The sequence below is a fragment of the Emericellopsis atlantica genome (assembly GCF_019669845.1).
Source record: "Emericellopsis atlantica unplaced genomic scaffold F5Z01scaffold_7, whole genome shotgun sequence".
Classification (NCBI taxonomy): Eukaryota; Fungi; Ascomycota; class Sordariomycetes; order Hypocreales; family Bionectriaceae; genus Emericellopsis; species Emericellopsis atlantica.
In genome coordinates, this window is record NW_025764709.1 from 566,430 (window position 1) to 590,974 (window position 24,545).

At 55.1% G+C, this 24,545-nt stretch overlaps 10 protein-coding genes across 10 annotated transcripts; 4 read left to right on the forward strand and 6 right to left on the reverse strand.

Annotated features, from left to right (window-relative positions):
- The first annotated feature begins 44 nt into the window (after positions 1–44).
- On the forward strand, positions 45–2,526 carry F5Z01DRAFT_649964 (uncharacterized protein). Its single transcript, XM_046263125.1, has 4 exons — positions 45–173; positions 227–859; positions 912–1,483; positions 1,544–2,526. Exons 1-4 carry the CDS (start codon positions 145–147, stop codon positions 2,404–2,406), a joined length of 2,097 nt encoding a protein of 698 aa, XP_046120290.1. The 5' UTR covers positions 45–144; the 3' UTR covers positions 2,407–2,526.
- Positions 2,527–3,310: 784 nt separating this feature from the next.
- F5Z01DRAFT_735041 (bifunctional dethiobiotin synthetase/adenosylmethionine-8-amino-7-oxononanoate aminotransferase) lies at positions 3,311–6,328 on the reverse strand. Its single transcript, XM_046266765.1, has 4 exons — positions 6,078–6,328; positions 5,869–5,965; positions 4,488–5,812; positions 3,311–4,427 (listed from the first exon to the last, which is right to left on the reverse strand). Exons 1-4 carry the CDS (start codon positions 6,266–6,268, stop codon positions 3,647–3,649), a joined length of 2,394 nt encoding a protein of 797 aa, XP_046120291.1. The 5' UTR covers positions 6,269–6,328; the 3' UTR covers positions 3,311–3,646.
- Positions 6,329–6,388: 60 nt separating this feature from the next.
- On the forward strand, positions 6,389–8,487 carry F5Z01DRAFT_649976 (aminotransferase class I and II). The gene is made up of 2 exons (XM_046263126.1): positions 6,389–7,527; positions 7,599–8,487. The coding sequence occupies exons 1-2, from the start codon at positions 6,714–6,716 to the stop codon at positions 8,126–8,128; spliced, it is 1,344 nt and encodes a 447-aa protein (XP_046120292.1). The 5' UTR covers positions 6,389–6,713; the 3' UTR covers positions 8,129–8,487.
- Positions 8,488–8,527: 40 nt separating this feature from the next.
- On the reverse strand, positions 8,528–10,582 carry F5Z01DRAFT_704151 (high-affinity glucose transporter RGT2). The gene is made up of 3 exons (XM_046266429.1): positions 10,059–10,582; positions 9,560–10,006; positions 8,528–9,507 (listed from the first exon to the last, which is right to left on the reverse strand). The coding sequence occupies exons 1-3, from the start codon at positions 10,492–10,494 to the stop codon at positions 8,807–8,809; spliced, it is 1,584 nt and encodes a 527-aa protein (XP_046120293.1). The 5' UTR covers positions 10,495–10,582; the 3' UTR covers positions 8,528–8,806.
- A 1,796-nt stretch (positions 10,583–12,378) lies between these two features.
- F5Z01DRAFT_698296 (sucrose-6-phosphate hydrolase) lies at positions 12,379–14,418 on the forward strand (the record flags this gene model as incomplete). Its single annotated transcript, XM_046266350.1, has 1 exon — positions 12,379–14,418. One exon carries the CDS (start codon positions 12,379–12,381, stop codon positions 14,416–14,418), a length of 2,040 nt encoding a protein of 679 aa, XP_046120294.1.
- A 444-nt stretch (positions 14,419–14,862) lies between these two features.
- F5Z01DRAFT_735044 (uncharacterized protein) lies at positions 14,863–15,947 on the forward strand (the record flags this gene model as incomplete). The annotated part of the gene is made up of 4 exons (XM_046266766.1): positions 14,863–15,018; positions 15,098–15,387; positions 15,445–15,791; positions 15,895–15,947. The coding sequence occupies 4 exons, from the start codon at positions 14,863–14,865 to the stop codon at positions 15,945–15,947; spliced, it is 846 nt and encodes a 281-aa protein (XP_046120295.1).
- A 75-nt stretch (positions 15,948–16,022) lies between these two features.
- On the reverse strand, positions 16,023–17,761 carry F5Z01DRAFT_506955 (uncharacterized protein). The gene is made up of 2 exons (XM_046260319.1): positions 17,661–17,761; positions 16,023–17,594 (listed from the first exon to the last, which is right to left on the reverse strand). The coding sequence occupies exon 2, from the start codon at positions 17,570–17,572 to the stop codon at positions 16,070–16,072; it is 1,503 nt and encodes a 500-aa protein (XP_046120296.1). The 5' UTR covers positions 17,573–17,594; positions 17,661–17,761; the 3' UTR covers positions 16,023–16,069.
- On the reverse strand, positions 17,691–18,418 carry F5Z01DRAFT_680327 (uncharacterized protein; the record flags this gene model as incomplete). Its single annotated transcript, XM_046265587.1, has 3 exons — positions 17,691–17,874; positions 17,925–18,298; positions 18,338–18,418. 3 exons carry the CDS (start codon positions 18,416–18,418, stop codon positions 17,691–17,693), a joined length of 639 nt encoding a protein of 212 aa, XP_046120297.1.
- Positions 18,419–19,422: 1,004 nt separating this feature from the next.
- F5Z01DRAFT_680329 (uncharacterized protein) lies at positions 19,423–21,001 on the reverse strand (the record flags this gene model as incomplete). The annotated part of the gene is made up of 4 exons (XM_046265588.1): positions 19,423–19,504; positions 20,006–20,659; positions 20,690–20,784; positions 20,888–21,001. 4 exons carry the CDS (start codon positions 20,999–21,001, stop codon positions 19,423–19,425), a joined length of 945 nt encoding a protein of 314 aa, XP_046120298.1.
- An 830-nt stretch (positions 21,002–21,831) lies between these two features.
- Positions 21,832–23,998, reverse strand: F5Z01DRAFT_698303 (uncharacterized protein; the record flags this gene model as incomplete). Its single annotated transcript, XM_046266351.1, has 4 exons — positions 21,832–23,070; positions 23,138–23,248; positions 23,380–23,860; positions 23,894–23,998. The coding sequence occupies 4 exons, from the start codon at positions 23,996–23,998 to the stop codon at positions 21,896–21,898; spliced, it is 1,872 nt and encodes a 623-aa protein (XP_046120299.1). The 3' UTR covers positions 21,832–21,895.
- Between the last annotated feature and the right edge of the window lie 547 nt (positions 23,999–24,545).

Sequence of the window (24,545 nt, forward strand, 5' to 3'; positions counted from 1 at the left end):
GCAACCCCGCAAACCCAAGTCAATATCGTGACCACCTGCGCATCTGTACTTCCTGCAGAAGGCCCCGGGCTCCTGCAACCTTCAGTAGATAGCATCCCGGCCGCAGGTAGTCATTTCGCACATGAGAAGCCTCCACGCAGCGCAATGAGGGCTAAGAGATCAAGGGCAGGATGGTGAGACCGTCATTCCTCAGCGTCTCGCCCCCAGGACTCTAACCAGAGACCAGCTCGCAATGTCGCCGCTTGAGAATCAAGTGTGACGAGCAATATCCAACATGTCGCGAGTGCGTAAAGCGCGATCGCGTATGCAATTTGTCAGAATGTCGATTTCGCAGCTTTGAGCCCCAGAGCGACACAAGATCCGAGTCTGCTATGTCTCGCGTCGCTGATGGCCCTGACGCATTTCTCCACGCAAGGAGTCACAGGTTTAAGACGTCAAAGAATGCTAGCTCACAGTCTGCGTCGCATTCAATCTCACGCAAGCGCAGTGATAGACCAAGCTCTCCCGAAGAATTTGACGTCGGGAGTGAATCAACCACCTCCAACACAGCACATTCTACCACTCCTGGAGGCAGGACTAGGTTACCTTATGGTCCCGAGGACTTGGAGGGCCCCGATGATATAGCGGCGACGTTCAATCATCCCCAGGCTGATGCGCCCAACCGTGTGGATCAGCCATGGACGTGTGGTTCTCCCCTGGGCGGAAGCCCGACCTGGCGGCTGCCTCAACCCAAGGCTTGCTATCCTGTAGACACAGCGGTCACGAACACGAAAAATGGCTCGCCCATTGCAAACGGCCTACAGACTTCAGAAGAGAGGGCCTTCTTTCTCCGCCACTTTTCAAACACACCAGGAAAATGGTCAGTGATCATGCTAGCTGGCCGAACCATGTGACTGATGCTACCAATGCAGGATGGACTTGTTCGATCAAGATTGCTTCTACAGCCGCCAAGTACCCATACTGGCCCTGTCCAGCCCCCTCATCATGTCCTCAGCGTGTGCGTTTGCGGCTCGGCAACTGAGCTTGACCGTGGGACGACAACCGCCACCAAGCCCTTACTGTACTGCTACCCAGAGTCATGCAGATAACATGCAGAAGCGCGACTACGCGTGGTTCGCCGAGGCGTACTACGATGCGGCCATATCGCTGCTCCGACAGCACACTTCAGATGTTGCGGCACAAGGCCAGACGCCAGTCGTCCATACAGGCACAGATGCAGAAGCTCCCATAGTCCCTCGAGCGCGGGTCCACGATGAAGTTGTCGTTGCCGTCACCATCCTAAGCAACTACGAATTTCTAGGCGGCGTTGCTCCAAACTGGTCCTCCCACCTCGACGGCGCCCGCTCTTTCCTGCGTCTGGCAGACGAGGCCGGCTTCTTGGACTTTGCTTATCCATCTCCTACTGCCAACTCTTCTCCAGGTCCCTTGCAGCCACTTCGCCATGCATTTTGGAATTTTGTTCGGCAAGACATGCTCTCCGCCCGTAAGTCCGAGTTTCATCCTTCCTTTCTTGTCCGCACGTCATCTGCTAACGAGGCAATAGTGATACATGGGCGAAGGACACGGGTAGAAATGGACGATATCGCCATGTGGCGACGGATGGGCCTCAACCTGGATCCAAACGGCCGCGTCGCCGACTTGGGTAGTGCATCTCAGCAGCACGACAGCGCTGATAGGGTCGACATGATTTCAAACACTCTGGTTTGGCTACTGGCCAAACTCGTCAACTTTTTGGCAACGTCGAACGACGAGGTCAATACTTGGTCAAATCCAGCTGAATCGGATGCCATGCCAGAGACTGATACATTCCGGAGCAAGTGGTTTGCGCTCAAAGATGAGTTACAGCTGTGGTTCGACACCTTGCCGCCCATATTCCAGCCATGTAGTCGGGTATCCCTGCCGAACAAGAGCTCGAGCAGGAGCTCGAGCTGCCAATGCAGAGCTCAACCACTCATCGACCACGAGACTTGGTATAGTGACAATATGTGCGCATCCTCTATGCAGTCATACTACATGGCGCACATCATCCTGCTGTTGCACAAGCCACGGGCTGTCTCCGTACGGCAGCTGCCCTGGGCGTCGGGGACACAGCCTACTGGCCGGAGCCGATTTCCGGATACCCTCGCGGACTTGAACCAAATGAATGAAATGCTGCAGTATTTTGCCGTTGAGATTTGCGCCATCGCATTGTCGCGTCCTGAAGAAGCGGCGCGCGTTCATATGCTCCAACCGCTTTATTTGGCTGGCCGATGCCTCACCGGCATCATGGATCGCGGTATGGTGGTGCAGCTGATCGACAGTATCGAGGACGAGCTCGGATGGCATGCTAAATATCGAGTTGACGCGCTTCTCGAGGAGTGGGACTTGACCAGAGAGGCATTGGTGTGCTGCCATGGGACTGCTTGAATCAAGGACACGGAAACCTGGGAAGAAAGTCTAGGAGAGAGGGTACGTACTGTTCAGGATCTCATCCATTTGATGCAAACCCACGCAGCATCTGCAATCTTTGCCAGATGCAATTTAGCAATCAAATTCCATTTCTTGACCAGTCCCTTGGATATATGTAGGTAAATTCTCACGCATACTTTAGGAACAAAAGTGCCTGGCACCTACCACGCGTTGATCTTCAGAAGCTTCTCCACGGTCTACACACCCGAGTCTGACGAGTCGTTCCCCCGAGTAGTTGAGAACTTTTACTTCTTAGCTAAACAATCTATCCTCAGCGAGCCAGCTCCTTCGAGAGATCATCTCGAGTATCCATCAAACCTCGCTCCTAACGTGGCCGTGGTGAAAAGTTTCCACTGCGATGTTGTCAAAGATGCTTCCGCTCTTGATGGTGCAGGGCCGGATAAAGTGGGCGAGCTATTCGACGACTGGATCGAGAAGCATCATCACGATAAGGGATGGCGGGAAGTTGTACCCTTTGGCTCGACGCTTGGCAGATTCGAGTTCTGTATTATGTTGGATCAGCAAGGTATTGATCACCTGTCGCAGATGCGTGTTCCCTTGCGTGATCAACGTCCGGATCAACTCTACGTAAAAGTCGTCACTGCCCTCAGACGCCAAGATCTGGACGAAGAAGGGCAAGTGGATAGTCATAACGCAGGGAGATTGTGGTTGCGAGCCGAACTTCCCGATATGATCTTGGGTCTCTGCATTGGAATGATGGATACGGGCTTAAGCCTCGATGAAATTGGATGGGTTGATGAAGAGGATGGAATTCTTAATTACTTTACACCGAGAATGACCTGATCCTCTTGTAAGATACACGTCCTTCCTAGCGTATAGCCTGTCTAAAATTTCAAACACTATCCCTCTCCCTACTTATGTTGTCTTTAGCGAGCGTGGCGACGCCTTGGTAGGGCGATACCATGTCTATCATGGCCTTTGTGCAGACTGGAGGTTCTGGATCCATGGATCAAAGCCCTACGCTTAAATTAATATATGCAATTACTATGTCATGCATATAGCCACTAAATAAGTACTACCGCGCCATGAGCAATCATCTTGCCAAGGAGCTCCATGACCCTGCTCAGAATGCCGCTGAGGCTGTGTACTCATGCATTCGCGATGGTAACCTGTCACGCCTAGTTTAATATAATAGGATACTGCTAATTCGTGGAACATGTAGCCCTTAATGTTGCCATCATGTCAAGCTTTCCTCCACCAAGCGTACAATTTGCTGCACAGTCTCCCGCGTCGTCGTCTGGCTGGTCATGACGTACAGCACATTGCCTAGCACCCGGCAGTGGACGTTCCATGGCCCTCCTGCGCCGCCGCTTCTCCCCTGCGCAACGGCATCCCGGAGATGCTGGGCCGCGTTGCTCTTGTAGCCGGCGATGGTGTCGTCTCGCACATGGATCGCGAGGACGCTCCCCAAAGCCCAGACGCCAGCGATGCGATGCGTCTGGCGAGAGAGTCTCTCGACAAAGTCCAGCGGCCAGGACGCCCACACCAGACTGTCGTTGGCATGGCCAGCCTCCTCCTCCTCCTCCGCTTTCTGCCAGCCTTGCGACTTTGCCCAGTCCCAGGCGCCGCTCTTCTCCATGGATTGCAACTGCCGCACCGACTCGAGCGCGACTTGACACCCGACGGGATGGGCGGTGTAGCTGTGGCCATGAAGGAGCGCGTCCGACTTGTCCTGGCCGCCAAAGACGTGGAAGATGTGCTCGGAGGACAATGTCGCGCAGAGCGGGAGGAGTCCGCCGGTGAGCAGCTTGGCGTGCACCGAAATGTCTGGATGGACGCCGAGGTACGAGGACGACGTGAATCGACCGAGACGGTAGAGGCCCGTGAAGACCTCGTCAAAGATAATCGGCAAGCCGCTCCAGTCCCGCGCGTCCTTGGGGGGTGGCGAGGCGGAGGAGGTGAAGAGGTGCGGCGATTTGCGTACGGTATGGACGAGCGCGCGTTGGAACAAGGGGTCACTCCCCAAGTCAGCTGGGCATGTACACATATGTATCGGAACAGGGACTGACTGGACTTACACGAGCTCCATGCCTCCAGCACCGACAACGATGGGCTCAATAATGACGGACCCAAACTTGAGACCCTTTCTTTGGAGGGCAGCCAGCGTCTGTGCAATGTACTCTTCGTACTGATGGTGCTCGCCGCGCCCTTCTCTGGCTTGGACGTCGAAAATGTCGCCCAACGACCCGTACGTTCGACCCCCGGTCATGACCTCGCCCAGCTTGTCGTTCACGACAATGGACCAATTTCCGTCCCGGCAGAGCACTGTCGGGTAGTCGAACCAGTACCCCTTGCCCTCATACCACTCCGTCTTCTCATTGAACGCGCACGGCTCCGCCATGTCCATGGCGCCAATGGTATCGCCGTGGTATCCGCCCTTGAGCCCTACTATGCCGAGTTTCTGGTGGGCGTCCCAGCCGTAGCGCATACGGGCGGCGCGGAGGCCCATCTTGACAGCGACCTCGGTGCCCGTGCTGCCATTGTCCGAGTAGAAGACGCGGGTGAGGCGGGGGTTGCCCATGGCGTCGAGCAGCGACGAGGCGAGCGCCATGGCCGGCTTGTGGATGCAGCCGGCAAACATGACATGTCCATAGCGGCCAGCCGCGTAGGCGGCGGCGAGGGTGAGGCGCGGATTGGCGTGGCCAAGACCTTGTGTCCACCACGAAGCCGAACCATCAAACGAGGACCGCAGCACGGCCGTGTCTGGCTCGGTGCTTGTCGAGGGACGTGCCAAGGTCTGGAAGTAGTCTCCATGGGCCGAGTCCAGCGTGATAATGTCCTCGGGCTTAAGACATGCCTGCTGCGTGAAGGGATACCAGATGTGCTGATGCGCTTGGGTGGCCAGAGACTCCATCGAATCGATCCGTTCCGCGTGACGACGGTCCAGCAGCGCAAGAACCTGTGCCGCAGCAGCTTCGCATTCCTCCCCTCCATAATACGCCGCCATGGCTTCGGCATCCTTGTCCGCGTCGTCTGCGCGCGCAGGAGGCTCTGGGATGCTCGTCACCGGGATACCATGGTGCTTGTCAAAGTAGTCCATGAGGAAGAGGTAGTTTTGGTACTTGGTGTCCCTGAAGAGCAGCACCGCCTCGACATCATAGCCTCGGATGTGGAGCGACTCAAAGGCCGCAATGGTCTGGGAAATACCGCCAAGGCGAGAGTCACCCACCAGCACGGCCGGGGCGCGGAGAGGGATGTACATGCTACCCTGCGTGCTTCCCGAGGGACTGGGGGAGTGGACGCCGCCGGCTGTTTCCAGAAACAACCAGCCCTTGCCCCGGGCGGCGCGCTCAGCGGCGTAGGCTCGGCATTGGAGGAGGATGTCATTGTCCAAAGGAACGGGCTGTGACTGTTGAGACGGCTGCCGTCACCTTTGCTCTTGGACGGGCATTGACTTACCTTGCCTGATGCCGGGGCGGCGATATGGGGGCTGGCGGGTATGTCGTACTGGAATAGTGTTTTGTGCGCGACACCAGCAGCAAAACGTCGAATGTGACTGGCAATCGAGAGTCAGATGATGTTGGAGCCGTTTTCCTACCCAGAAGAAGCTTCTGCTTTTGTCAGCCCCCATTTTCCATGAACTGAACCGGACAGGTCTCAACCTACACTAATCGTCGGCCTCGTTTAGCGGACCGGTAGACACAGGCTTCAGAAACGACACGTGCTCATCCCTCCAGAGCTTCTTGGCAAGTTTGCAGAGCAGATTCGTGCAGACAGTCTTGCCAACCTCCGTGTTCGCCCCAAATACCTGGTGCACCCTGAGCGAGCGCCAGAGCAGCGAGGCAACAGGCGAGTCCATGGTAGTGGGAATGACCGACAAACAATATGAAGGACACAACAACACAATTTGCTGCTGCCCACCATGAGACTATTATGGCAAGCAAGACCCGGACTTTTTGTTGTTGTTGGGACCGAGTACGTACTGCTGTGACAGCATCACGTGCCCAACATACATTAGGCCGAGGCGGCTCGCCCAAGTATTACGTACAATGCAACCCCCTGCGAGTGCGAATTGAGGCAATTTTGACAGATGGACATTGCGCGTGCAGCTGCCGTGCATATCGTTGAAATTCTGTTGAGCACGATGACAGTCCCCAGCGTCGTGGGCGAGCGAGCCCCTGGTTCGTGAGAGGGATGCCGAGGCCCAGTATCAATATGCCTCGAGGTCGACGGTAAGATCAACATTTCCATGCCAGAGTTTCCACCAGTCAAACCGGTGGTAGATCTACCACAATCGTCTCGCCATGGTACACAGAACAAGTTCTTTGGACAAGTTGTACGCGTCGGTACTCGCTCGTCGTGGCGATCAGGGCCGTCTGCGTCGTCTCACCATCACACCACCGGGCACTGTCGACTTTTCCTCCAACAACTACCTGTCCCTTTCGACAAATGCAGACATCAAACGTGCCTACCTTGAAAAGCTCCAATCGACGACGACGGAGGAGGAACTCGCCTTGGGGCCTGGCGGCTCACGGCTGCTGGATGGGAACAGCGTCGCTGCCGAGTCGTTGGAATGCGCTATTGCGGCCTTTCATGGCGCGCCGGCGGGATTGCTCTTCAACTCTGGCTACGAGGCCAACACGGGGCTCTTTGGCTGTGCAGCCCAGCCGGGCGATGTCCTTGTCTACGACGAGCTCATCCATGCGAGCGTGCACGACGGGATGAGACTGAGCAGGGGCCGAAGGATCCCGTTTGCGCATAACTGTGTGAGAGACAACCCACATGCCGTCCCCGCCAAGGTGACCAAGGGCCTGGACGATGTGCTTGCCGACCTTGTCCGCGGTGAGGATGGCGAAGACTTCAGCAACGGACGGGCCAACGTGTTTGTGGCCGTCGAGAGCGTGTATAGCATGGATGGGGATCTTGCTCCCCTCGCAGAGATTGTCGAGTGCGTCGAGGCGAGGCTTCCCAACGGCAATGGGCACATTATCGTCGATGAAGCCCACGCCACAGGCTGGCTAGGGGACCGCGGACGAGGACTTGTCTCTGCTCTGGGCTTGCAAGATCGCGTGTGGGCGAGGGTGCACACATTTGGCAAGGCTGTGGGATGCAATGGAGGTGAGAACTGTCTGATCACGCTTCACGCGCGCGTGGGCTGGTGTGCATACATGGACTAATGAATTAATTAGCCGTCGTTCTTTGCTCACCGACCGTCCGGGACTATCTCATCAATTACGCCCGCAGCCTCATCTACACAACGGCCATGGCGTATCCGCTTCTCGCCGCCATCGGGACGGCCTATGAGTACTTGGCAGGTGCCCAAGTAGAGTCTCGCCTCCATCACCTCCGCTCCCTGATGCAATACACGCATCGCCTCCTTGCTCGTCTTTTGTGCTCGCTTCGTCCGCCCAGAAGCCTTTTGCATGTGAGAGAGGAGCCCCCCCAATCCCCCATCGTTCCCCTATTCACATTGCATGCTCGGAGCCTTGCGCAGCACTGCCAGCAGAAAGGATTCATGGTGCGGCCCGTCGTGCCTCCGACAGTGCCTGCGGGGCAAGACAGAGTGAGGCTATGCCTCCATGCTGGAAACACATTTGAACAAGTGCAAGGCCTGTGCAAGGAGATCGAGGCGTGGGTGTGCCTGCAGCGGGCAGAGATCAAGTCAGGGGTAGAATTCCGGACCACACAGGGATCATCACAGCAGTCGAGTAAATTATGATTGCAGTACAAGTTGACGGGCGCGCACAATGAAAGGTATGCGAGGAGGAGATATGCACAATTCCTGGCCCACGACCAAAAGACAAGAGGTATGGAGTGTAAAGGACATAACAGCTGGTATTCGCTGGTCGTTACCAACCTGGGGTTTCTTGTCTACTTGGCGTCGGGAATAGACCGGCTGTAGTAAGGCTGGTTCTCCTGAAGTAAATACGTAGTGTCTAAACAAGGACCACGCGTGAGTGAACCTCGTTCAATACATGTATATCGGATATTTAGACTAATATTGTACCTATTATACCTGGGCACCGGCAAAACTACCTAGTTACCCAGTCCATATCCACGGTCGCGCTACGACGGCACGTATTTGCCGAGGAAAAGTGCAATGCATGAGTAATTGAGTATCCAATGGTTGAAATATATATAAGGACACCCACCGATCTATCTGTGCTCCAGCTAGGTAAAGACTGCCGTCATCTCCCATCGCTCACATGTCGTAAGGCACTCAAAGAACAAAAACTAATCTTGATTCCACCGAACAAGTCAGCTGCGGGCTGACGTCTCGTACATACAATGCTGGAATGCATGTCGGTCCGATATCCCATACTTGTCGGCCCGCGAACTAATACGGCCGCGAGGATGCATAGAGATGCAGGCGTTCTCCACCAATCGGGTTTACTTATTAGCCCTCAACAGGCTCAACCTCTGCACCAGACTTGGCGTCCTTTCCATACCCCGAAGAAAGCGAGGGCCTCCACTGCGTGGACTTGCGTGCACTGCTCACTTCTTCGTAGAGCTGATCGACTTGCTCCAGACTGAGTCCCTTTGTCTCGTAGATGAAGAACCAGACAAAAGCAATGCAGATAAAGCAGGCGGCAAACCACACAAAGAAGATTTTGGACTGCAGATTGGCATAGCCATCTCCGTAGTTGACCAGGTACGGCGTGGAGTACGCAATGGCCCAGTTCAGCAGCCAGTTGGTGGCCGTGGTGATGCTGAGAGACTTGGCGCGGGTCTTGAGCGGAAAGATCTCGCCCGTCACAACCCAGGCCAAGGGTCCCCACGTCGAGGCAAAGAAGAAGATGTAGATGCAGACAAAGGACACGGCTGCCTTTTGTCCAGCAAGGCTCTTGACGAAGATCTCGCCGTCGTCGTACTGGCCAGTAGACACGGTACCACAGACGGCCACAATCAGCTGGGAAACGCACATGCCAATGGCACCCCAGAACAAGAGTGGCCGACGCCCCCATTTGTCGATGGCATACATGCCGGGAATGGTCGATGTGACATTGATGGCCGAGGTGATCATCGAGATGACAAAGCCACTCGACACGCCCGAGTTTTGAAAGTACTTGGTTCCGTAGTAGAAGATAAAGTTGATGCCTTGCACAATCGTCAGCCCTGAAAAGCGCACCTACAGTAAAAAGTTACACACCTGTGAGCTGCTGGAGCGCCTGCAGTGCCATGCCCGTGAGCTGCCTCTTGAGGATGGGAGGACGGAAGCAGTCGAGGTAGGTGCCCTTGCCCATGGTGGTCTCGAAATCGTGGTTTGCTTTGATTTCGGCCAATTCGGTCTTGATAGCATCATGCTCGGCTGGCAAGCGTCGAAGACGGCTGAGAGACTGGGCGGCCTTTTCGACGTGGTCCTTTTTGATCAGATAGCGAGGGGTTTCGGGGAGGATGAGCATGCCGATGCAGAGGATGAGAGACCACAGGAGCTGGATAGAGATCGGGATGCGGTAGGATCCAGAATCGTTTCGATTCGCAGTCGCATTGTTCACAATGGCCGCGAGAAGCAGTCCGATTGTGATAGCCCACTGGTACGCGCCAACGATGACACCACGAATCCACTTGGGAGCCGTTTCGGACTGATAGAGCGGAACTGCGTCTGGGTTAGTATCCTTTCCATAGGACTGTATGGTACGTAGACTTACCCATGGCAGAGATCAGACCGACGCCCAGCCCAGCGAAGAAGCGCCCGGCGAGAAACAGTGGGATAGAGGTAGCGACAGTGTTAAGGACGACACCGAGATTGAAAACCCAGGTCGAAATGACCAGCCCGAGTCGACGACCAAAGTAGTCGGACAAGAGCGGAGAGCTAAGGGCACCGAAAAATGTGCCAGCCGAGAGAATGGACACAATGGCAGACTCCTGGGAGGCATTGACGTTGGGATTGCCATTGACATCGATGTAGCCCGTACTGAAAGTTCGTTGCCAGTAGGGCATAGCCAGGATGCCGCTGATGGTGCCGGTGTCATAACCAAAGAGAACACCACCAAAGGCAACAAACATGCCAATCACAATGGCAGGCCATGCCTTGCCCTCTTCAGAGGCCGGCCTGGCCAAGGCGAAGCGGCTGCGAGGCTTCATGGCGGGCGATGCTTGGGTTGGAGAGTCAAAGGAGTTTGCCAAAAACGACAAGAAGAGCGATGCTCCAGGTCAAGGTCAGATGGGTGACTTGGATTGGAACGAACGACAGAAGAGAGAGAGATTGTCTGTTCCATTTATGTATTGCTATGTGATTGTCCTGTCACCTCCGAGATGACAGAGATGGCACCTCGCATGAGGTCCCTCGGCATCGCCGACACAGCTAACTAGGTTTACAGTCACAAGTCGGACCGGGCCTAAGGCCACAGGCATCTGTACACCACGGCCTTGAAAGGGGAATCCCCGATATTGCAGAGGTCACGCAGCTTCAGCTATGGCCCATGGGCAAAGATATCTATGTATTATAACCTTAAAAAGGAAGTTCCCGGCGTCAGACAGGCTGCGGAGCTTCGAACAAGGGTACAGACGCCTGCAGATCACAGCCCTAAAACGGAAAACCGCGATGTTCAAAGGTCATGCAGCTTCGGACGTTTCCATTTTTTCTCCATATCCGCCCCACCTCTTCTCGAACGCTTCCATGGGGTGGTACGGAGTAATATGCATGCATGGTCTGTGTAACCCCGGATTGGCAGGGGCTTGAGCTATACTGACTTGCGTCTATTGGTAGATGCAGGGTGGTCGTGAACTAGTGACGAACAAGACGCGCCTTGGCTGACTCGAGCCTCAGTGTATCCGCCAGGGTGAGATGGAGGAGTATTAGCTTGTGATGTTGAGCTTGTTTGTCAACTGCAACGGCCGCGCCTAGGCTCTCGCCTGCATTTGTCACCAGATTCCGTCGTTACATGTCAAACATACAATGTTTGGCAAAGGAACATGGGCTCGTGAGATACTATTTTCAAACGTCTGAAAGTGTATAACGACGTCCATAGGAGACGTATCTAGCCGGCAGCGGACAAGGATCACCCATCATGAAAGGGCCTGGGACTGAGCAGGTAGCGAGGACTCCGGATGAACCGGCTCTCGTCGTGCCAGCGGTGCCCTCTCCAAGGTAGGTCCGGCTTTCTTTGATAATCACTCCGCGCTGCAACAAGGGATACTCAGAGTTGGATTGGACAGCGCAGTTGCGGCATTTTCTGTTCCCTGTTCTTTCTTGGAGCCGCAGCAGAGATCAAAGGTGAGCATCTGTGCTGAGTGGCATCATCGAGCGGGCGTAGAAGCTTGGCCTTAACGCGGAGGAGGAGAAAGCTAGGACCTGGTGCGGGGAGGTGGGCCAATCTGCTGACGGTCATTGTTCGCACTGTCGCGTTCCCGATCAAGGGTGGAGGAGATGCTTTTACTGGCCAAGATGATGTGGTATCCACTCTAAAGAAGGCGGGGGAGTTCTTCTAGCGCCCTTCTAGCGTCGTTCTAGCATGCTACCAGAACATGACGCTGAGCAGCTGAACATGCCCGATGCATTAGTGTCAACCACCTTCATCAGCACCCTCCCCACGAGCGGACGGTTTCTTCCAGCATCTTGGTGTAAATGTTCAAGATACCGAGGTGCTCGCAAGTTGAATCTGCATACGGACAGGGGTGAATCAAGCTTCGAGCTTCGAATTGTGGGAACGGCGATTCCGAGATGCTCGAGAATCAAGATGGCACAACAACAAGATTTTACAAATCATCATCGCAGGACTCGGCGGTCTTTTTTCCGGAGCCCGAGCGCTGACCTCGCATGCTCAAGTGATCGGGGAGCTCTTCACAAGCAACATGCTTCGAAGTGCTCAGAGAGCATGGCAGGATGGTGGGAGAGGGCTTCTTCAAGTGTGACCAAAACGTATAAAATAGACCTCTTTCCACGTCTTATCAAGTTTCCAGACAACTCTACATCATCTCAGAGAATATCTCACTTGTCTATCATTGCTACCCAAATCCGTCTACATCATGTCTTCTGCCTCTTCTCACACTCCGCTCTTGAAGCTCGGCTTGATCGCCCTGGCGACCTCTGTGTCCGCTGGTCCCCCACGCTCACGACCATGCGCGGGCCCTACCAACCCCGGATTTGAGTCTGGGACCCTTGAAGGCTGGGAGGTCGTCAGTGGCGATGCTTTTGGGAGCAAATCTGTCACTGATGTCCAGTCCTACTGGGACGGCCCTTTCCACCAAGACCAGGACTTCTTCGTCCTGGGCACTGCACAGGCCGGCGAGTCGGCCGTCGGGGAGCTCAAGTCCGGCTCTTTCCAGGTCGGCTCTGTCATGAGCTTCCTCGTCAGTGGCGGTTATGACCCAGACCATCTCTATGTGGGTCTCGTCAGGGACAGTGATGGAAAGGTGCTTTTGAAGCAAACGGGCATCAATGATGAGGCATTCCTCCGCATTACCTGGGACACGAGTGAATGGCGGGGCGAATCGGTTCACATTGTCATCCATGACAGCAGCGTCAGCGAATCCTGGGGCCACATCAACTTTGACGACCTCCGTGTCGGTGCACGCGCAAAGACTAACGGCCCAGGGTTGACATTCAATGTCCTGGGCCAACAAGTCAACCAGCAACCAGCCGGCGAAGAATCGGCTTGTAAGCTCTTTGCAGAGGACCAACTTCGCCCGCAGTATCACTACACTCAGTATCAGGGATGGATCAACGACCCAGCTGGTCTCATCGAGTGGAAGGGAAAACACCACCTGTTCAGCCAGTATAACCCGGATGCCGCTGTATGGGGCCCAATGCACTGGGCGCACGCAGAGAGCACCGATGCCGTCCATTGGCGTGAGTTGCCTGTGGCCCTCTACCCAGCAGAGACGGATAACGAAAATGATGAGTCCGGCGCGTTTACCGGCAGCGCGTTCAGTGACAGCAAGGGAATGCACCTCATCTACACCAACTTCACGGACACCAGCGCTCATCCTGATGCCGTTCAAGAGACTGTCATCATGGCAAGCAGCACGGATGGAATACACTTCGATCTATACGGCGGTAACCCTGTTGTGCCCGGTCCACCAGAGGGGGCCCCTGCCTTCTTCCGTGATCCCAAGGCCTTTCACGACCCGACAGACGATTCGCTGAAGATGGTCATTGGCGCGACAAACAATGTGGACGGACAAGTGCGGCTGTATCGTGCTTCCGATACCTTCTCCTGGTCGGAAGTCGGCATCATGTACACAGGGACTGACGGCAACACGGGCGCGTTGTGGGAGTGCCCAAATTTTCTGCCGCTTGGCGACAAGTGGGTTCTCTTCTATGGCGGGCTTGGACTTGGGTGGTACGAGGTTGGTTCCTTTGACGGGACGACGTTTACAAGCGAGAAGCGCGGTCTTCTGGACGCCGGCCCCGCGAGCTACGCGATGCAGTGGTACAAGGACGAGTCCGGCCGCGACCTGGCCATCACCTGGATGGGGAATTGGCCGACACCCAAGTGGCCCAGCCGCGCCAACGGATGGGCTGGGCAGCAGTCCATTACGCGCGAGCTGTTCTTGCGCGAGGACGGAGGGCTTGGCCAGCGCCCCATTGTAGAGCTGGACAGTCTGGCGAGCGGGAAGACAAAGAACCTTGGACCCAAGAAGATCAAGGACAAGACACACCACATTGGAAGCGAGAACGTGGCGAGGCTGAAGCTGACTGTTGACCTTGGCGCAACGACGACGGCGTCGTCATTCACGCTGTCACTACTCGAGTCCAAGGCCGAGGCTACACTGCTGACCTATAACACCGGGAACAAGACGCTGACACTGGACACGACCAATGCTGGGTACGGCCAGGCTGGCACGTGGGAAGCTGCCATTGCGCCCGAGGCGGACAACAAGCTCACGTTGGATATCTTTATCGATCGATCCGTGCTGGAGATCTTTGCTGGGGATGGGACTGTTTTCTCTGCCACTGTGTTCCCCCGCTACCAAGAGTCGACCAACATCAACGTCGTGGCCGAAGAAGGCGTGGTCATGTTGACAGACGTGTCGCTCACGCCCTTGGGTTCGAGCTGGTGCTAGAGCGGTCGTCGTCGGATAGAATATTATTCTTTTGGAATCAATGCTCTTCGCTGTGATTACCTTGATAAGCAACATCGATGTCATGGGACAAGGGAACGGAGCTAGTCACCAAATCATGTCTAGTGCGTCAAGCCACCATCCTCATAAGGGGGGGCCACTTGCAGGACTAGCTCGCTCTCCCCGCTTCCCCGGGATACTTACTTGTTCGCACCGTGTGGACTCTAATCATTTACTTGTAGAGAATGGGGATGGGGATGGGGAAATTGACCTCCCTCCGCAAGTCAGGTTGATTCTTCAGCAGACGGCCCCTGGTGCGGCTGAGATGCGGAGTACAGCATGTACTAAAACCCCCTGATGCCCGAGTCCCCATGCAACTCACAAGTTGCCATCACTGATCAGCGCGCGCATCTCGAATTGTCGCCCCGACAATTTTGGACGGCCAACATGTCCAACTCCACGTCCAAGCCGGAGAACTCGCTCAAATTAACGCTGGAGGCATGGTCTCAGGGTTTCATGGTCGGTGCCCTTGTGATCATGTGTGGGATTACTCTGGCCAATATGCGTGGGGGTGTCCTTCTTCACAAACTCATCTTGATCGAGGTTGGTATTCTTTTGCTCATCCTTTATCCCACGCTCGGCAGATCATTAAAAGAATCAAGCCTGCTAACAATGAACGCAGCTCCTTCTCGCCGTACCAAACGGCTTTTTCATCTTCTTCGACCCCCCGGTATGGGGCTGGTACCTCTCTTCCACTGCCGTCCCGCTCATCACATCGTGGACGCTGCACAATATTGTCGCGTGGCTGAAGAACAAACCATTCCTGGACCGTCGAGGCAGCCGGCTCTACATTGGTAGCGTTCTTCTCGTCCAGCCGTACTGGGTCCTCGAAATCTATGCAAACTTTACCTACTTTAATGGCATCAATCGCCGTCTCTTCATTGCGACGCGACCGTATGAGGCGCTCTTCCGGTATGCAACTCGGATGACCATCCATGTGGGAATTTGTCCTGACTGCGCGTGTGATAGCGATCCTTGGTGGATATTCACCATCATCAACCTCTTCTGGAACATCAAGTTCCGGTACGAACTCAGCTTTGTCGATATCATGAAAGTATCCCCCCGCTTCACGACTCTACTCTTCTGCATGGTCCTGAGTGTCATTTTTATTGTTATAGACCTGTTGTCGGTCACACGGGTGATTCCCATTGGTTCCATCAACCCTTTTTGGAAGTTTGCTTTTGTCTTCAAGTGTTTCACCGACAGTATCATTCTCGATGACTTCAAGACGGCCCTAGATAAGCTGAGTCGGCATAAGATGAACCGCCTCCTCCCATTCAGCATCGCCATGGACAACTCTTGGGCGCAAGAACCTGGTATGACTCAGCTGCATCACAAATCAACGAAAAGAAGAAGGCATAGTCTGGATATGGGCTCGGTCAGGGAAGTGGAGTTGGTCCACTCACCAAATTCAAGTAGGGAGATGTTATCGGATGTTGGTGGGCTCTGTAGCCCTTCCCCAGCTATTGTAAGCTCTGCATCCGGAGACGCAAGTAAATAGGACGAATCGCTGAATGTTGCTTTTTTCAGAATGCTTGCCCGAGTATCAGCCTCCCATTTCTGGTGCAGCTCGATCCATGGCGACTGCGGCATTTCACCATGTCGATGGGATCCTATAGTCCTCACAATGCACCGCGGCATCCTTGAACACATCGATGGAGCCCTGCACCCCGTGCGGCCCGACCGACCAGACACCCCGCTCGACGAGGCTTGCAAAGTGGTCAAACAAGCGCTCCAGTCGCTGGGTCCGGTACGCCTCTCCCCCAAGAGGCTTGAAGCCATGCTGGAATAGCTCGTCTACTTCGTTGTGGAAGTTCCGTATGTCATTCCCGTCACTATAGAGCGCCCCAGGTACGGTAAAAGGGAGCAGCAGCCGGAACCCTTCCTCGGTGGCATGAGCGTGGGATCGGACGACACATTCACTATAGACGCCACGGGGGACTCTTGGTGGGAATGGGATGTCGTCTGCGATTTTGCGCTGGCCGTTGCTCCAGTGGAGCTGGAACGAGGTATTCCAGTCTGAAATGTCCACCTCCGGAACGCCGCCCTTGCTGAAGAACATGTACACGGGCGGCACGATGCCTTCCTCCCATGAGTCGTAGTACTGGCGCACGCGTCGGGGCAGATTGGTGAAGCGCTGGGCCGCGGCAAACGTAGTCGCGTCGGCCGGAGGAAGAGAGAGTCCAGGGGCGATCTGTTGGATGTGTCGGGGACGACGTGCGCGGCTCAGGAAGCCGCGCGCAAAAGATGGATCCGGGACGTTGGCTGCATCCAAGGCCGCCGGCGTGAGCAAGGGTTCATGTTCGCTGAAGACTTCCTTGTCATCCATATTGTCGACATGGCCCGCGCCCGGCGGCCGACGGCGGGCCTCGATGGCGTGGCAGAGTCGATCCCACGCCGCGACGCAGGTCGCAATCTGGCCGTCCCCATAGGACCACCACTCCCAGTTCCCAACCTTAAAGCCATCGCGTCGGTCCTCTTTGGCGATGGGAGAGGCCACGACCTTGCCGAGATGGATCAGGTCTATCCAGTGGGAAAGGATGGTCTCGAAGGCATGCCAGCTCTGCGGGTGTTGATCCATCGGGAACGCACATTCCGTGTGCTCGGGGTACGCAGCAAATGTGGCCTGGTGACGGCCCTGGTGATAGAGCAGGCCGCCGCCGCCTGCGTCATCGTCAAACGATTCACAGCTGGCCATGTACAGAAACACAACGGAGTCCTCGGGCTGATCCAATAAGTCAGCGAGTTCATTGTCGAGGAGGAACGCTGAACCGTCCCCTGGTAATCGCATGTTCGCAACAAAATAGGAGAGTGGGTTCTCGTCATCGAACTCATACGCCCTTTCTAGGAAGGCGACCACAGAGTGGTGCAGTCTTGGGCGAAGAGCCTCGGCTGCAGCGCCATGCTCGCTCCAGTACGTGGCACGGCTGCCCTCAGTGACTTGATCGAGCCGACCCTCTATCGCTAGGCAGTAGTCCAGAAGATAGTTATGGAGGGCAGCGCATCGCTCATAGTCCATGCCATCTCGGTCTGTTCGGGGCGGATTGGCAGGCGTGACGAGCTGGTCGTCGATGCTAGGAAGTTGGGACGCCGACATTGTGTCGACAGAGCTTCTAATGCTGGGAGATATTAGCAGTTCATAAGTAGGCAAGTTGGGAAGGTTTGTGAAAAGGGGGTATATTGACTTAACGGGGATCCCCACAGTTCCGCGCACTTTACCCTATGTAGTACATTTGTGCAAAGGTTAGATGCATCGTCTCATCCCAAGCCCACGCGATCTCATCTGAGAGGAGTCGCTCCGGGCTGGGGGGGTTCCCATCACTATCGAATGAGAATATAAAGTGCCAATCACGAACCATCCGTAGCTGAGGTCCACTCAGAACAAGCCCAGAGCTCTCACTAATAAAGGTCACATTCTCATCGGGACAGCCCCCCCCCAACAACGACACTCGGCCCATATCTCCCCCCACCACCAATCCCCAGGCTCGAGCACAGTCCTGACCTCCACAAGGCTGTCAAACTCACAAAGAGGACGCATGGCATTATAATCTGCGAGATTATAATACCAATCCTCGTCGTCGTCGGTTCGAATATGGAGTCGCTGAATTTCACCCCGATGAGACTTGATATCGCCGAGCGACATTATACTCGAGACGCAAAAAATATCGAGCGCAAAGTTCACCCACGTCCAGCGCGGCTCGGTACCGGCGGTAAATGCACGCCTATACGGCGCATACTGGCGAGCCTCGCGGCAGACCTGAACGACGGCGGGCGGCGGGGCGGATGTCGTCTCGTAGAGGATATCGAGGCCCTTTCTGCGGTGCTTCCGCTTGAAAGGTAAGTCGCTCATGACCATGCGTACATTGGTGATACAACGGGGCTCGATGTCTGTCAGGCTCCAGATGTAGGTGCGCAGCTCGAATGGGAGCTGTGCAAAGGACATGGTGGAATGGCTCATGAGCGTGGAGAGTCGAACGCAGGGGAACAAATTATTTTATGTTGGTTCCAAATGAGCAAGATGGTCAAGTGTCAAGGGCTGCGATGCTCCCAGCCCCCTAGACCCTGACCCTGCTGCAGCCTAGCCTCGGCCAGGGTCCATCCTTCCTCGACGGCCGAGCACGCGGGCCCGTACTGTACCTTCCTATTTTGAACACAACAACCAACAGGTAAGTCAGGTAAGGTACCTTAGTATCACCATTCACCACGCACGTACCAACTGAAGTCACTACAATTCCGAACCCCACCAGCCAACTCATTGCAGCCACGAACCTCAAAGAGGCGGGACCGCCGACGCTCTGCTCACGGGCTTTCTGTTGGCCTCGCTTCGGACATGGAGGCCTAATTAGAATCTAACGATCCAGTCTGTTTGGTGTTCCTGCATCCCGGCCCGGCGGCCGTAATCGGCAGGCTCCTCCCTGCCCCTGTTGTAGCGCTTGGCGTCGGTTATCGCACTCACCGCCGCGGCCCACGTCCAGTCGGACATACTGACTACCACATGATCTGTGTCCGACTCGACTTGAAGTCTCTTCTACCTTCTCCCTCTCATCCCCTCGAAAAGCCGCAGGAGTAACCATGGCCCAAGTCACAAGATCGTCCTCTGGCACCGCACACTGCCGCACAGCGCTCTTGGCCGCGGCGGCGTTGGCCCTTCTCCCTCTTTGCGCTGCTAGCACGCCCAAGCCAATTTTCTCCACGGATCCCGCTACTGTCGACACCTGCATCGACTGGTACAACAATGCCGAGGAGAACCCGACCTGCGAGGACATCCGGGACCTGTTCGCCCTCACCCCAGAGCAGTTCTCCAAGTGGAATCCATCCCTTAGTCTTGACTGCGAGCCCTGGCTCTACCCTTTATCCTATTGTGTGTCTACGAGCGACAGAGGGCCCCCTCCGGGCGACACTACTACAACCACCACCACATCGAGTACTGTCACCTCTACTAGTACCTCAAGCTCCCATGTACCCTCCCCGACGGCTTGGGAGGCCAGAGGCTGCTATCCTGACGATCCAGTCCATCCCCTGCTCGAGACTATGATGACAGGTGAGGAAGGCAATCCTTCCTTGGATATTTCTAGCTGCGAGCATACATGCTGGGAAGCCTCCATCAACGGCACTGTCCTTTTCGCGGGGGTGAAGCAGGGCAACCAGTGCTGGTGCAGCACCTTTGTGGGTGGTGAGTCGACGAGGAACGAGTCCAAATGCGATATGCCGTGCAGCGGCAACAAGGACGAGACGTGCGGTGGGAGGGACTACTTTAATGTCTTTGAGCCCGTCACAAAGACCTGGGGAGGCCCAGTCAGCACCAAGGAGACGGAGACCTCACAAGCGGAGACGACTCAGGCGGAGGCGACACAGTCCACGGCCATTGCTCAGTCAATGACCGACTCGGGCGCTGTGCGGTACCGTGCCCTTTTTTAGACGTTTCTGTATGACCACGATTCTTTACTCGTATGGTTGGGCTGTTAAGACCTAGGAACATATACCCCATGTCGTGCATTTCATATTTGAGTCCACCCCACCTTGCTCATACATATCCAGTTCTTTTTGAATAACTTCTTCTCGAACGAGATAGTCACCATTTTCGAACTCGAGTCTCCAGCTGAGAGGGTACACCAGGCCTGACTTTGGGGACACCCAGGTATCGGACATGTCGGGGATCAAGTCATACGCAAGAACGTGCTGCGATTCGCCGATGCGAACGGTCGCGAAATTGTAGATGGTGTTGTCCTCGAGAGGACCACGGTCCTCCGACCAGATGCTGGCCTTGATTTCGGTGCCGGGAAAGTTGAGTTCAAACCAGGTCCAGTTGCGGGGGGCTCCGTATGATATCTGACGGTCGTACCAAGTAAAGGAGTTCTTTGTGTCAATCTCGACATGGAGACCATCGAGCGTGAGGCTTCCAGTGGTCTTTGCCGCCGGAATGCCCCATTCCGTCGCATTCGACGGGCCTGGTCCAAAGCCAATGGAGCCTGATCCGCCGTTGAGTACAGGCTTGGACGTGTCCTCCCAGCTGATGTCGAGGGAGAAGGAAGCATTGGTGTTGGCATAGGTGCGCATCTGCGCAATGCTGTCGTCAGCCGTCGACACAAATCCATATGTATCGAAGTCGCCATCGAGAGGAACGGATGTATCCGATGCCTTGCTATCCTTGGGGCAGTAGGTGAGATCGACCCAATACTCGAGGCTGTGCAGATCGAGAACAGACGATCAACACACGCCTTTCTGCGGCGTCATGATGTGGGAGATGGCAAGATACTGCCTGCCTTCGGTGCCGGTAATGAAGGAGCTTATCCACCACGACGAGCCCGTCTCCACGTCGTATTGAGACGTGGTCAGATTCATGAGTGTGGGGATATAGGTCTGAAACGGTTAGATTTATGTCAAGAAAGAAAAGAGTATGGCAGAGACGCACATTCTGGTAGGTCGCTTCATGCTCCGGCTTGAAGACATACTTCTTCTGGTGGGCCGCACCGAGCATAGTTGCTAGGAGGCTAGCGAAGGTGGTCAATTTAGCAAACCGGCCCATGGCGGCTGCAGTTCAGTTTGGGAATGATAGTAGAAGAAAGCGATATGAGATGAGAGGTAATGATTGAGCTGAGGTGTTTGATAGTCGATAGAAGATGTCTTTCTTAATTAGTTTGGGGAGGAGATGTGATTATAATACATATGTAGGAATTGAAGGCATGATTCTCGACGCGGACATCGGGCCTTCCAATGCCCCGATATCCGCGAATATCCCCATGGCAATATTGACCAGAATGAGCTACTACTTGGTGTCGTTCTCTAAGCATGGGCGCGGGAGACCTGGACGGCGATCATCTGTGCCATTGAGACTAACAACAATCCCCATTAGGTCTGGCGTAGGGGGTTTCTTTCGGCATCTATCTTACTCCATATTAATTACTCCATATTAGTAAGCGGAGTATGCCCTGAAAGCCGAAAGCGCCCATGTCAAAGCCCAAATCACAGAACGGAGGGAGTGAAGTCAAGGCTTATACGTCCGTACCAATTCTTCATGCGTCTCCATCAATTGCCTTTAGATGAGTCGGGTACGACGAGTCCAGAACTGCGCCACTTCTAGTGGAAGTCTGCGGGACTCAATCATGTCCGTGGAGTTGCATGGATCAAATTGCACCCCTCGAGACGTCATTGAACGACTAAGCCTCTCTCCCCAGGTTCAGACCCCGAGGACGCCGGAACGAAATGGAGACGGGGCGGCAAACGGTGAGGCCTGGCCGCCGGTGCCCCCGTACGGGGCTGGAAGATGGTCGGCCGGCTGCGGATCCGCCTAGTCTACATGTAGCCTACGCGGAGTCGGTCTCGTCCACAATCTTCCTCGCCAGAACGGGACTTACAGGTTGCAGCAGTGAACAAACTCCGCTCTTCCCCTTTACAATTAGAACTATGAAAAATCTCGGTCTCAACCTAGCAAGACAACTTCATCCAGCCGCCGGACTGCCTCGAACAGAGGAACCGAGTCCAAGGCTGTGTCAAACATGGCGCTTCGCAAGGCCGCCCTCAAGCATGCAAGAAGAGCTCTAGCTAAACGAATCGTCACCGTCCCCGATAACATATCTGATGCAGCATCAGGAAAGAGCCTGTCAGTATCGATCGGAAACTTGGCTACAAAGTTCATAACTGTCGGCATCTCAATCGCACCGTGGCCTAGATCAACGACAACTGAGCCGTCGAGGCCTTCTGAGAGAAGACGAGCCGACTGAGCGATGAGAGAGCGGAACTCTGGACTTGTCAGCATGACACAGCCTATTGATGTGAGTGCAGTTGTCTCTTTGGTTGAAGAGGTTGGCGTCGCGTCTTGAAGGGCAAGATTTAGGGCGTGCAAAGCAGAGTAGTATTTCCTTGTCGACCGAATCAGCTGGGTGAGATCATAGAAGGATCGTGACGCTGTTTTCAGAGGATCCTTGACGGCTTCTTCGAGGCCTAGCGCGTCAATGCTCCCCATGATCCTCGCCAAGAGTTGTGGCAAGGATGAAGATGCGGCCTGGCAGATAAGGGCTCGGCAAGCCGAGGGCTCACCGGACATGAGATAGCCATGTGGGCTCAGCTCGAGGTCAAGAAGAGCAAGGCCGATGAATTGCGCATCTTCACGACGAAGATGTCTTCGACCGTCGTAGGCTTCCTCGAGGCGGACCCACTCGCTCTGCCTCTCATGGTATGTGCCTCCGTCTGCATTGTTGATATCTCGTACGTCCTCGGTGCTGAGCGAGATCTCTTGCAGTGACAGGACCTGCAGATCAGGCACGTCGGCATGCACCACGCCGGCTAATTCAGAGAGGTCGGCCTCTCGCTCGTTCCATTCATCGAGACAGAATCCTCGCGGGCGATCAGGATCAACAGAGTTCGTGGCGTTCGCATCGCGCAGTCGTGGTGTGATGTATTTCGCCGCGGAGGTTTCTGTTGGTCTGAGGCGGCGACGCGGTACGTGTTCTGGATCGACGGATATAGACTCGTCATCAGAGTCATCGAAATGCACTGCTCTTGGTTCAGCAGGCCGCGGGAGATAATCAAACACCGGGGTCCTTGGCTGTTGACTAGAGGCTGCCTCAGGACTAATAGGGATATCCTGGACATCGTCTAAGCAGATGACGCATCCAGAGCTGCCAGGGAGGGAGACAGCCAACCGCCATCCAGAACAGCATACCAACCCTATATTTGTCTTTCCCAAGATGGCCTATGCGGTCGAGTTCATGACGCGAGAAGAATACGTGATCTTTTGGATTCACGTGGTGTCTGTCGCTGCCGCGTGAGGATTCTGTTGTTGGTAAGAACATTGTGCCGTTAAGCCCGTACAGGGGTTGATAAGTTATGTCGTCCACATAACGGTAGTCCCGGTCGTCTTGCCATGGGGCGGCCGACTTCTTCCACGGCTTCTCAATCGGCTACCCCGAATAAACTTGGAGTCAATTTTGGCTTGATTGCTGGTGATGCCATGAGAAACTTGCAATGGCAGTCTTCCCTTATCTTGCCATGGACCGTATCGACCGAGGAGTCCCGTGAGCTGAAGCCATGAGGTGTTGACAGGAAGAAGTGCCTCTTCATCCCTAATCACTAGGCTATCTCCCGTCGACATTGGGACGTTATAGCCTTCGATCACGCTTCCGAACTGCACCCATCCAGACGAAGTTTTTGCAGAGGGCACGCCATCAGCTTGGCTCCTGATCTTGATCCTGGATGGAGTACCCCGAGTGGGAACAGCCTCGAACTCAAAGGGCTCCAGGGCGAATTTGGCATCCCGGAGATCTGGCTCTTTGTAGAGCAAAGGCGCTCGGATCTGGCGAAGAAGGCGGCGTTGACCGCCTGCCCAGACACCTCGACTGACATAACCAAAGCTGTCGCCTACACGCCTTGTTAGGGAGTCGATGGCCTTGTTGCGTTTCGTTTAGCTTGCGCGCCAGACAAGGACAGGCCCGACGATGCCAATGAGGGCAAAGAGAGCCAGGCCGACGCCTAGCCAGGTCCCGATGGTAGATGCGATATCTGTTGCACTCGGCTCGTCAGCCATTTTCGTGTTGCCAGGCGTTTGAAGGTCAGACAAACAATATCGCTCAGGAAACGAAGCAATATTGACCCCTCATTCTTCGAAAGTCTATGCATGTTGGCAATGAGCTGATGAATAAGCCTATGATTGGCTAAATGATTGTTGGTTGCAGAATACACGTCAATCCTGCAGCTGGCGATGGTACATGTAGCCAGCAACCTCGGACGCCATCTGCAGATGGCCATGATGAGAACGGCCAATCATTCAGTGGCTGCTCCTCCATGCACGTCCCGTGCGGCGGAAGTCGATGGAGTGGTACCACATGCTGCTCTGCTAGGCTCTTGCAAGGTTGTCAACGAGAATTACCACCCGGGCGTCTATCAAGGCGCTCCTGAGTCCTCACCAGTCCGTGATGGACAGACCAAGAGAAGAGAACATGCTCTCTCTTTAATCATGCGGAGTGTTTATTACTACTACCAAGGCATCTCATTCCAGTGGGAATCCGCGAGACTCAATGGAGTCCGAGATGGAGGGTGCCGATTTGTCACCATTTAACGACCACAGCCTCCCT